This window comes from Coenobita brevimanus, chromosome 78 (genome assembly GCF_032717465.1).
Source record: "Coenobita brevimanus isolate Jiangsu-jjx chromosome 78, ASM3271746v2, whole genome shotgun sequence".
In the NCBI taxonomy this organism is placed as follows: Eukaryota; Metazoa; Arthropoda; class Malacostraca; order Decapoda; family Coenobitidae; genus Coenobita; species Coenobita brevimanus.
The window spans coordinates 30,336,427-30,349,272 of record NC_137031.1 but is presented as its reverse complement, the minus strand read 5'-3'; the positions used below and the strand labels follow the sequence as shown (position 1 = coordinate 30,349,272).

The following is a 12,846-nucleotide window of genomic DNA, read 5'->3' as shown; positions in this document are numbered from 1 at the left end:
GTTAGTGCCAACTTTAACATATGGATGTGAGCCTATGGTGTGGCATGAAAATGAAAAGTCAAGAGTAAGAGCAGTGATGAGACTGCTGAGGAATGTATGTGGAGTACAGAGGGTGGATAGGATGCAAAATGATGGGATTCGTGAAAGATGTGGAGTGAGGAAGTCTGTGGACACCAGAATTGAAGAGAGTGAACTGAGATGGTATGGTCATGTGGAGAGAATAGATAACAATAGAGTGGTGAAAAAGGTATACGTGAGCGAATTTGAAGGAGGAAGGAGGCGAGGTAGGCCAAGGAGATGTTGGAGAGATATGGTGGATGAGTGTGTGAGAAAGAAAGGTTTGGAAGTCGGTGAGGCTAGGGAACTGACAAGAGATCGAGCTGGTTGGATGGATGTTGTGAGGAGAAGTGCATGATCAAGGATTTGGCACCCCTTTTTAGTGTGGCAGCGTCTGGATTGACTCTGTCAGAAACGTTTATGTGAAGCTAGAGAACGTGGTGAATGTTTTTGGCGCATCCGATGGAGCCAGGATTCCAGGGGCTTGAATGATGAGTGAATGGAAGCATGACCCATTGGATTGGGCAAATTTGCGCTGTCTGGACGTTGCTACTCCTCACCCTTCCCTAGGTTGGGAAAAGAGGTCCGGATGATGATGATTTAAGTACAGAAACTATAGTCAGGGATATTTTAGACACCTAGGTTCTTTAGTATGTCTCATATGAAGAGGTCCATCCAGTTAGTTATAAAGTTTTTGCACTGCCATGTTGTTGTAAAGATGGAACTGATGGGGACCACCTGTATAATGGATGTTGTTCTGTAGCTTGGAGTAGAAAAGCTGGTGTTATTTGTTACAGGACAGGAGTAGTGCTGGTCGAGATGGCAAAGGAGGAACCAAGAACAAAAAGGCTGACATGTTACTGGAGTCCATTGAGAAGGTGAATTTTTGTTAAGCTGTTAAATTAATTAGAAAATGTTTGCTAAGATTGTCAAAAGTTTTGCCTTGTTAATTTACATTATGTACCACATAATGTGAGTTAGAGAGGTTGATACTATTTCCAACATGTTACTTTACATACAGGGTGTACGAATAACCCACCAGTAAGCCAAAATTCTCTTGAATAAGTGACACATGAATATGAAAGTACAGGCATACCTATGACAGTTGTTGGATATCAGTTCTGTCAAATTTTGAAGCAGTTTTTCCCATTAATTTCGTAAGAAATAAAGAAGGTGCATTCCAGCCCCCACCCAAAATTCACAGATATGTAATCTACCTACAAGGGATATAAATGAAATTGATAATGTTTATATCCCCCTGTGGCAGGGGGGACATAATCTGGCCGCACTATGGGGTGGTACTACTACTCTGCAGCCAGGTTGTGTTAGGAAGAATACTGCTGCCGTATTCCCTTCGTGTTGTAAAAGGCGACTAAAAGGGGTGGGGTGAGGGGACTAGGGACCCCCTCCTCTGTTTTTTAGTTCCTAAAAAGTGACAGGCCAGAGAAAGGGATGGGGTATTGAGTTATCCCTGTACCCTGAAGATTGGGTCTATGAATGTGCGTGGATGTAGTATGATTGAGGTTAAAAGGGAGGAGATTGGGAGAATGTTTGTGAGAAGAAAGTTGGATGTGTTTGCTTTGAGTGAAACAAAGATGAAAGGGAAGGGTGAGTTTGTTCGGAAGTGGGAATGGACGATTGTCAGGTGTTGATAGAGGAAGGGCAAGAGAAGTTGTGGCCTTGTTAGTGAGTCCGGAAGTACAGCAGTGTGTGATTGAATGGAAGGATGTGTCATCAAGACTGATGTGGGTGAAAGTGAAATTTGAACATGAGTTGTGGGTGTTTGTGAGTGCATATGGGCCTGGTAGCAAAAGGGATGAAGAGAGGGAGTCTTTCTGGAATGATGGTGATGAGTGTCTGCAGAGTTTTGAAGCGAATGTGAATGTGGTAATGATGGGAGATCTGAATGCTAGAGTGAGAAATGTAGCAGTTGAAGGTGTAGTTGGTATGCATGGTGTGCCTGGAAGAAACGAAAATGGGGAACGAATAATAGGGATGTGTTAAGCGATAGATGGTGATTGGAAATACGCTGTTTGAGAAGAAGGATATTTATAAGTATACATGGGTGAGACAGGAGGGTGGAATGGTTGTGGATAAAGCATTGATGGACTATGTGATTGTGTCTAGAAATGTAATAGGAAGATTGTTGGATGCGAGAGTTCTGAGAGAGGAGGGTGGAGGTATGTCTGACCATTACCTGGTGGAGGGAAAGTTAAGAGTAGGTAAGAAATGGGTGAGAGCTAGGAGGGTTAGGTGTGGGAGGGTGGTTTTGAAAGTGAGTGAGTTGGATAAAAGAGAGAAAATGATGGAGTATCAGGAGAACTTGAAAGATGAGTGGAACGCAGTGAAAGATCAGGAAAATGGCAGTGTGGAGGAGGTATGGCAGTTGTTTTAAGAGTGCTGTGGTGACGACTCGAGCTGCCTGGAACCACTGTCTGACTCTCTTCTTCTTCATTTCTGCAACATTCGCGGCCTTTCCTCGAACTTTTGCTCTGTTGAGCACCACCTCTCCTTCTCTAAACCTCACCTTCTTTTTCTAACTGAGACTCAACTGTCTGAGGCAACTGACAGCAAACCCTTTTCTGTATCCTTCTACTTTCTCTATACTCATTTCAAAGCCAAAGGTGGATGTTGCGTATTCCTGAACTCGATTCTTCTGAATTCTCTACACTCTGGCTTCGGCTTTCCTGTCATTCTCTGACTAAATATATCTGCGCTGTTTACTTCTCTCCTAATTCTACTGACTATCAAAAATTCTTTGACTATCTTACTTCTACGATGGAACACATTCTATCCATTTCTCCTTTCTCTGAAATCTCCATTCAAGGAGATTTCAATGTTCACCACCACCTTTGGCTCTCCTCTCCTTTCACTGATCCACCTGGTGAACTAGCCTACACCTTTTCTATCCTTAATGACCTAGAGCAGCTTGTACAGCACCCTATCCATATCCCTGACCGCCTTGGAGAGAGCTCCAACATACTTGACCTCTTCCTTACTACTGATCCTTCTGCTTACACTGTTAATCTTTTCTCTCCGTTGGGCTCCTCCAATCACAACCTTATCACCTTAACCTGTCCTATCGCTCTGGTACGGTCTGTGGACCCTCCAAAGAAACGACGTCTGTGGCACTTTGGAGCTGCGGATTGGGAGGCCCTCAGGCAGTACTTCTTTGATTTTCCATGGAATGATTATTACTTCCATGGCCGGGAGCCATCTGGGTGTGCCTTACGTATTACGGAGGTTATTCTCTCGGGCATGGAAGCATACATTCCTTTCTCATATCCTCTGACTAATGCAAGAAAGCCTTGGTTTAACCCCTTAACCGCGGGGCGTCACTTTCGTGACGCTTGGGAGCAAGGGATCATACCGCGGGGCGTCGCTTTTGTGATTCTGTGTTATTTTGAATTCACCCGGGCTTTCCAGTGGGGGCTTGTATCATCTATCAGTACTGACAATGTCCAACACTAGTCAGCACTCCTAATCTCATCTGTACTCCAATCCATTGTTGACAATTTAGCCATTTCTCCCCGTTCTTGACTCCCCTCCCTACCCCCCCTCCATTACCCTATGCTCTCGCCTGCCCGGCCATGCTACGCTAAGTAAATCTTCCCTGGAATTTTTCACTGATTTCATCCATTGAAATAAGCCCTATGTCGTATTCTTATACCAAATAATATATACAAGAAAGAAATCAGGTAAGTGAGAGTGCCATACACCTGGAATTGGCTAATTATCACCTGACAACACCTCACGTGCACTCGTTCGCTAATTTTCGCTGTTTTTTTCCCCTTGAAATATGCCTTATAATCTATTTTCGTAATAAATATACATGTAAGGAGAGAAGGGAGAAGCCTAAATGATATTTACATTCACCTGGAACTACCTAATTTATAATGTATTGTCTAGATTTCCTGCCAATCATATCAGTGCTACACAAAGCTGTTTCAAGATTTAACATTGGTAGCTCTGATTATATATCTCCTAAGTAGGCCTCTAATCTATTTTCGTAATAAATATACATGTAAGGAGGGAAGGGAGAATATTTACATTCACCTGGAACTACCAGATTTATAATGTATTGTCTAGATTTCCTGCCAATCATATCAGTGCTAGACTTAGCTGTTTCAAGAAGTAATATTGGTAACTCTGAATAACCCCTAAAGCAGGCCTCTAGGCTGCCCCTGCGTTATCAGTGTACTCTCATCTTCCGAAGTGAGAGGACGTACGTTTCATCTTGCTGACTTCAAGGCCTTTTTTCACCCCCATGCAAATGGCTCTGTGACCTTTACCCCCTACTAAACCTCGTGTGGAAAGAGGTAAAGGGCTGACACTTGATAAAAGAGTGACTACGATCTTTCTATTGAGTAAAACAGTGCAAGTGGAATTGTAAATAATGTGTAAATAATGTGTAAACAGCAAGTGAAAGTAATGAATGTAAATATACGTGAACAATGGAAAATAGTTTTATAAGTTATTTCAAGTGACAGTGCACAACACAGTGTAAATAAAATAGAAATGTAAATAACGTAAATAAAATAGAGAACGTAAATAGAAATGTATATGAGTAGTATTATAAGAATACGAGTATATACCCTAGGAGTAATGAAAGTGAAAGTTTCACTCTAGCTTGTCTGAATGCTATGAGTTATGAGAGTGAAGATGAAAGTGATATTCACTCTCAATGCCAGTATACAGGACGAGAAAGTGAATGCTACGTATTTTACTGAAAGAAATTGAATCCCTACAGTGACAATAAACTAATACTACTGAAGGAAACTTATGGATAAAGACTGTAGATATATATAAGTGTTATATAGTAATAGAAATATAAAGTGTGAGGGGTTTTATGAATAATAAATGACAGACTACCATGAGCGAACTAGTGCCAGTGCGACGATCAGACGCGCTCGTAATTTCCATTGCTTTCACAGTGTTTTTTTTTTTTAGTATGGATCCCAAACTACTTGAAAATTGTAGAATAGTGTTTATAGTGTTTGAATCTGGCTGTGGTAATCATATTACGGGTTGTCGGGAAGTGTAAAGTGGAGACTTCGTTACCCTACTTCAGAGGTCTTCACAAGTCCTACGGTAACCGACGAAGGCTCAACAATCATTCCAGGAGAAAGCTGAAGGTATGTGCCATAAGCATATTTAATTTTATTATTCTAGGGCTAATAACTGATTTTTGGCAAATATTTTTTGAGAGTCTGTCGGAGCCCAAATAACCCCGCGGCACACGCAAGTTATCGGTAAACAAGCCCGCGGTGTAGGGGTTAATCACGCTTGTTCTAATGCTGTCCGCAACAAGGAGAGGGCCCATAAAAGGTACCAGAGCCAACCCACCCCTGAATCACATCTTTTATACTTTTCTGCCCAGAATCGTTCCAAGTCTGTTCTTCGCACTGCTAAAAATAATTTCATCCATACTAAATGCTCTCAACTCTCCAACTCGAATTCTTCCCGCTCCTTCTGGCACCTTGCCAAAAACCTTTCTGACAACTTTACCTCATCATCCTTTCCTCCTCTTTTCTACTCTGATGGCTCTGTAGCTATTTCTTCTACTGATAAAGCAGATCTCTTCGCTCAGACTTTCTCCTCCAATTCTACCTTAGACGATTCCGGTGCTGTTCCTCCATCAATTCCCCCCTCTGACTTTTTCATGGCTGACATTAAAATTTCTTCAGCTGATGTATTCTCTGCCATCACTGGCTTCAATACTAACAAGGCATATGGGCCTGATGGAGTCCCTCCTGTTGTTCTCAAGAACTGTGCTTCTGTGCTTACACCCTGCCTAGGCAAACTCTTTCACCTTTGTCTATCAACTTATACCTTTCCTTCTTGCTGGAAGTTTGCTCTCATTCAGCCAGTCCCAAAGAAGGGTAACCATTCCCAACCCTCTAACTGTCGTCCAATTGCTTTAACATCCTGTATCTCAAAAGTTTTTGAGTCAATTCTTAATAGAAAAATTTTAAAGCATCTTTCCTATCACAACCTTCTTTCTGATCGTCAGTATGGGTTCTGTCAGGGACGCTCCACTGGCGATCTTCTCACCTACCTTTCAGACTCCTGGTCATCCTCCTTTCGGGACTTTGGCGAAAGCTTTGCCATTGCACTTGACATCTCAAAGGCTTTCGATCGAGTCTGGCATAAATCTTTAATTTCCAAACTGCCCTCTTACGGTTTCTATCCTTCTATCTGTGCCTTCATCTCTAGCTTCCTTTCTGGTCGTTCTATAGCCGCTGTTGTAGACGGCCATCATTCTTCTCCTAAATCTATCAACTGTGGTGTTCCTCAGGACTCTGTCCTATCACCAACTCTCTTCCTTTTATTCATCAATGACCTTCTAAGCTGTACATCCAACCATATCCACTCATATGCTGATGACTCCACCCTTCACCTATTCATTCGATTCCCGCAACGTCCATCTCAGCAGTTACTTCAACAAACAAGGGATGAGGCTATTGCACACCTAATGTCTGACTTGGCTTGTATTTCTGACTGGGGTAAAAAAATCTTGTTGTTTTTAATGCATCTAAGAATCATTTTTTACACCTATCAACCCAACAAAATATTCCGCAGGTATACCCACTAATGTTTAATAATATTCAGCTTAATCCTGCATCATCCTTGAACATGCCTGGAGTTTCATTTACTCGGGACTTATCTTGGAAAGATCATATTTCATCTCTTGTAAAATCTGCTTCCAAGAGATTAGGTGTACTAAACCACCTCCATTCCTTCTTTACCCCTGCACAATTGGTGACTATGCAGGGGTTTTATCCGTCCCTGTGTGGAGTACAACTCTCATGTCTGGGGAGGCTCCCCACATACAGCTCTTCTCAATAGGGTGGAGTCAAAGGCTTTTCGTCTCATTAACTCTTCTCCTCTTACTGACTCCCTTCAACCTCTGTCTCTTCGTCGCACTGTTGCATCTTTATCTCTTTTGTATCGCTGCTTCAATGGTCACTGCTCCTCTGAACTGTCTGCATGCATTTCTCCACCTGTAGAACGGGTGCGTAGCACCTGTCTAGCAACAAACTCTCATCCCTTTTCTGTCCAACTCTATAATGCAAGAGTTAACCATTACTCCCAGTCTTTCATTTATGCAACAGGTCAACTCTGGAACTGTCTCCCTCTGTCTGTATATCCTGCTTTCTATGATCTCCAGTCTTTCAAAAGCAGTGTGTCCAGGCATCTTGAAATGATCGGATCTTGAATTTGGCTTTCTCTTTTATTTTGTTTTTCTCTTGGAAGGAACAATAATTGTGGACTCGTGGCCTTTGGTTCCTTCTTCCTCCCAAAAAAAAAAAAGAAGAAGAAGAAGAAGAAGAGGTGTGTGGTGTGAGACGTGTGGGTGGTGGTGTAAGAAAAGGAAGTGAATGGTGGTGCGAGGAAGTAAGTATGGCTGTGGCTGAGGAGAGACGTTCATATGAAGTGTGGCTGCAGAGGAAGGATGAGGTGTCATATGAGAGGTATAAGGAAAAGAGGAATAGAACGAGAAGGGCTGTGCTTGATGCTAAAGTGGCAGCAGATGAGATGTGGGGTAGGCAGTTGACTGAGAATTTTCAACAGAATAAGAAAATGCTCTGGAAGGAGGTTAAAAGGGTTCAAAAGGGAGAGTCTGGGAAGGAAGAGCGAGTAAAAGCAGAGGATGGAAGGATGTTAATTGAGATGGTTGCAGTAAGGAAGACATAGGCAGAGTATATTGAAAGATTGTTAAATGTAGAGGAGGAAAGGGTGGTTGAGATTGTGGCGATGGAGGGGTGCAATGAATAAATGTGTTAGGAGAGTTGAATGATTCTTTGATCATGAAGGAGGAAGTGGAGAAGGCAATAAAGGAGATGAAAACGGGGAAAGCTGCAGGTATGGATGGGTGCGCTGTGGAATGCCTGAAGGGTGGTGGAGTGGCTATTGTTGACTGGTTAGTAAGATTGTTGAATGTGTGCATTGTGAAAGGTATGATGCCAGTTGACTGGGCAAGTGCTTGTGTGGTCCCGTTATATAAAGGCAAGGGTGATAAGTATGAATGTACTAGTGTCACGGGGTTTTTAAAATAAATGCAAATATTATTTAAATGATAATTGTTCAATAATACTGAACAGCAGGAACAAGACTTTCTTGCTACATCAAGCAATGATTACTTTACCGGTCCGCTTCGCCGGACTCTCTCAGAACGAGAATTTATAAACTTTCTCAACAGTACACAGCAGAGACTAATTACTTAATTGCTGTTTATTAGTACAGTTAGCCTCTGGAGAAAGTTACTTCACCCCTGACAATAAATAACTAATATTATTAATAATATCAGGTTCTTGCTGGTGCTTAACTCCTAGAAGGCACAACGGATTTTAAACTTAATACAACAAGACTGGCCTAAGTACCAGTTATGAATGGCAAACGTTTATGCAAGCTAGGAGCTATAAGAGAAATAAGCTTAATTGCGGAGAAATGAAACAGGAGTTTACATTACATTAAGCTCAAGGAAAAGAACTGTTAAATTTATTGATTACAAAATAAATTTAACGTTACATTTCAAAATCAAATTAATGAGATCGCACTCACTCACTCACTCACTCAAAAGCTAAATTCTTACGCCTAGGAAAAACACCTTAACTAAACTCTTAAGTCTAGGAAAAACGAAAAGAAAATACTCGTCAATGAATGCAGTGTATCACCAACAAAGGGTGGGAGCCTGGAGAACTGTAGTCTAGTGGAGCCTGGGTGCTAGTTGACCTCTCACTGCTGGAGCACAGAACCTCACTCCGTCACAGCAGACACTGGACTGCATAAACTCGTGGGAAAAAGGGAGCGCTAGGGGCCGCATTTTAACGGCTAGAGTGAGCGAAACACGCCCAAAACAAATCGCTCAGCGGAAGCGCTAATGTCTCACACAAAGACGATCACTTATGACACTGAGAAATTGATTTGACAAGGCTCCCGACCGAATGAGCGGTTACTAAACGATAAACTGGGATTCCACTTGAGTTCGTGGTTTCCCACAAAAGCCAATGTCACTAGCCGACTCGTGACATTCACACCACAGTGTGAATCTTGTGTGACTGAGTTAGGATTTATATGTATGTATATTGAAATCTTTTTTCTGAAGAAAGAAAGATTTGATTTTTATGGGGCGTAATGTCACGAGTCGGCTAGTGACATTGGCTTTTGTGGGAAACCACGAACTCAAGTGGAATCCCAGTTTATCGTTCAGTAACAGCTCATTCGGTCGGGAGCCTTGTCAAATCAATTTCTCAGTGTCATAAGTGATCGTCTTTGTGTGGGACATTAGCACTTCTGCTGAGTGATTTGTTTTGGGCGCGTTTCGCTCACTCTAGCCGTTAAAATGCGGCCCCTAGCGCTCCCTTTTTCCCACGAGTTTATGCAGTCCAGTGTCTGCTGTGACGGAGTGAGGTTCTGTGCTCCAGCAGTGAGAGGTCAGCTAGCACCCAGGCTCCACTAGACTACAGTTCTCCAGGCTCCCATCCTTTGTTGGTGATACACTGCATTCATTGACCAGTATTTTCTTTTCGTTTTTCCTAGACTTAAGAGTTTAGTTAAGGTGTTATTCCTAGGCGTAAGAATTTAGCTTTTGAGTGAGTGAGTGAGTGCGATCTCATTAATTTGATTTTGAAATGTAACGTTAAATTTATTTTGTAATCAATAAATTTAACTTCTTTTTCTTGAGCTTAATGTAATGTAAACTCTTGTTTCATTTCTCCGCAATAAAACTTATTTCTCTTATAGCTCCTAGCTTGCATAAACGTTTGCCATTCATAACTGGTACTTAGGCCAGTCTTGTTGTATTAAGTTTAAAATCCGTTGTGCCTTCTAGGAGTTAAGCACCAGCAAGACCCTGATATTATTAATAATATTAGTTATTTATTGTCAGGGGTGAAGTAACTTTCTCCAAAGGCTAACAGTACTAATAAAGAGCAATTAAGTAATTAGTCTCTGCTGTGTACTGTTGAGAAAGTTTATAAATTCTCGTTCTGAGAGAGTCTGGCGAAGCGGACCGGTAAAGTAATCATTGCTTGATGTAACAAGACAGTCTTGTTCCTGCTGTTCAGTATTATTGAACAATTATCATTTAAATAATATTTGCATTTATTTTAAAAAGCCCTTGACAATTGACGACCTCATTCCAGGATATTAACTCCTAGCTCTAAAGCTATTCCAGAGATAATACTCACTCGTTCATATTTAGGTATTTATCATTAAAGTTTATAGGCACAAGTTTACTGGTGGTTACCGTTAATTTAGCAAGTGAATTGTTGCTTTATTAATCCACAGAGTACTTAACTCTATTTAGTTCTTTATTCTCGGTAACGCCAGACGATTTTAATTCGCTCCTGGGTAGCCGTCGTACCCATTGTGTTAATTATTGAGTCTTCTCAGTTATTTGCATTTTTGCTTTATTCTTTTCCAGTTAACTAGATAAGACTGGTCACCACTAGCTTGTGTCTGTATTCTTTACTTGTGTTATTAGCATTCGTTTGTGAAGCAGTCAGTACTCAGTTTCGGTTTGCTTAGTAAATTAGCGCCATGGCAGCCAGTGTCTATGTACAGGAAGCTAAAGAAATGGGCCTCACTGACCCAGAGAAAATACAAACCTACGTCCTCTCACAGTTTAATTATGGGCAGGAACGTGAGAAAGATGCCCTTGAAGAGCGTAAGATTCAGTGCGAATATGAGCGAGAACAGCGTGAGGAACGTGAAAAGGAGCGCGAATACGAGCGAGAACAAAGCGAATACAACGAGACAGAGAACGAGAACATGAACGTGCCGAGCGAGAAGCACGCGAAAAACATGAACTTGAAGTGCTGAAGCTCAAGCGAGATTCCTTGGCTTCAGATACATCTGGCGCAGTTGGTCAAAGCTCCACGAGTGTTCTCCCTGCACATGTCCTGGCGACCCCACGCATCAAGCTTCCTTCATACAAGGAAGGCGAGCGAATCGAGCCGTACATAGCTTGTTTTGAGGACATGGCAGACATGTATCAACTGGATGAGGCAGCTAAGCGGCTCCAATTTCTTAGTTTATTTGAGGGCCCTGCCCTCGATATTCTCCACAGAATTCGTGGAGACAATCTCACTTATGAGATGATGAAAGCTGCCTTCATTAAGGCGTATGGGCTCACAGTAGACAACGCCAAAGTTCAGTTCTTGCGAGCTCGTCTCCAAGACAAGGAGACAGCTGTTCAGTTCCTCGACTGTCTCACTGCTTACTTAGGTGAGTGGATGGAGAAAGATGAAACTCCTTCCACGCGTGAGGGGATAATTGACCTTATGCTGCGTACACAGCTAGAGAGGTCGTGGCCTGCTGAGCTCATAGCACAACTTAAGATCTGCCAGGTGAAAGATGCCAGCCAAATGGTAGAAAAGGCTGACGCATTCTTTACTGCATACGGGTATCAAACTCGTAAGCAAAACACCTGGAACAGCAGAAAAGATACTGCCAAGTCTGGGAAGCCGTCTCAGACTGAATCCCAGCACCAAGGCCGTTCTCAGAGTAATGGCCAAGGTCCAAGCAAACAGCAGAAGGACCAGGGGCAAAATACACAGCAGCCTGCTTGGAAGCGGTACAACAAGCACCCCAACCAGCAGCAGTTCCCCAAGCAGCAGCAGCAATACAAGGACAAGCCACATAACCCTCAGTCAGGTCAATTAGTGTATCGGAGGCAGGAGGCAAATGCAGGCTTCATTCCATGACAAGCACACGGTGGTGCCATCTCTGCCAGTACAGGAGGTACTTCCCAACAGTTCACGAGTCCCCCTCCGACCATGAACTCTCCTCCACAAGTAGTCAATGCTCCACCTCCTCAGGTGGTGAGTACGACCTCTCAGACACCTAGTACCCAGGGCGCCATGTTTGCTGCATTGGTTGTTCCGCAATTTCATGAATGACTGGCTGCTACCGCCTCAGACCCTTCCACCAGCAACACTGCCTTTCTTGTTCAGCCAGGGTTTGTGGGAGGTGTTTCTGTAAATGTTCCGAGGGACAGTGGTTCCTCAGGTTGCTCTGTTAAGCAGAGTTTAGTTCGGCCTGATGAGTATACAGGTCGACAGATCCAGGTTAGACTTATTGATGGATCAGTGAGATTGTTCCCTGGGGCACGTATCCAGGTGCCGTCTCCATTTTTCACTGGCCTGACAGCTGCAGTTGTCATGCCAGAACCTTTATTTGACCTCATATTAGGCAATATACCTGGCGTCAAAAATAGTTGTGCCGTAGATGTTGCTACTCAGACTTCGGCTGCTGCGGTAACACGAACCATGGCCAAGGCTCCAAATCGTGTCACTCCATTGACCGTCGCAACGCCGCAAGATCTGATTCGTAGTCAAGATGTTGTCCAAGAGCAACAGACTGACTCAACACTTGCCTCAGTGCGTAAGAAGCTGGAGGGTAAAGTGATTAAGTATTCACAGGGAGGACAAGCCAGGTTCCTTCGTAAGCGAGGACGGCTGTACCGTGAGTCACAGACACCCCAGGGTGAGGTTCGACTGCAGTTTGTCGTTCCTGCAAAATATCGCCGAGCAGTGTTTGAATTAGGTCATTGTTCAGCGATGGGAGGTCACATGGGTCAAAAGAAGACCTCTGACCGCATCCATGCTGACTCTTTCTGGACAGGAATGGGACGGGAAATAACGAGGCTCGTATGTTCCTGTGATGTGTGTCAGCGTACCACTGACCAGGGACGTGTCCGTCCTGCGCCATTGAAACCAATGCCCATAATCTCTGAACTGTTCGAGAGAGTAGCAGTTGACATAGTTGGGCCAATCTCCCCTA

At 43.1% G+C, this 12,846-nt stretch overlaps 1 protein-coding gene across 1 annotated transcript in view; it reads left to right on the top strand.

Annotated features, from left to right (window-relative positions):
- Positions 1 to 12,846, top strand: part of LOC145408784 (uncharacterized) — a 197,722-nt gene that overhangs the window by 82,482 nt on the left and 102,394 nt on the right. Inside the window, exon 12 of the mRNA XM_080279433.1 lies at positions 855 to 935. Coding sequence (XP_080135559.1) covers positions 855 to 935 — 81 coding nt within the window. The remainder of the gene's footprint in view (positions 1 to 854; positions 936 to 12,846) is intronic.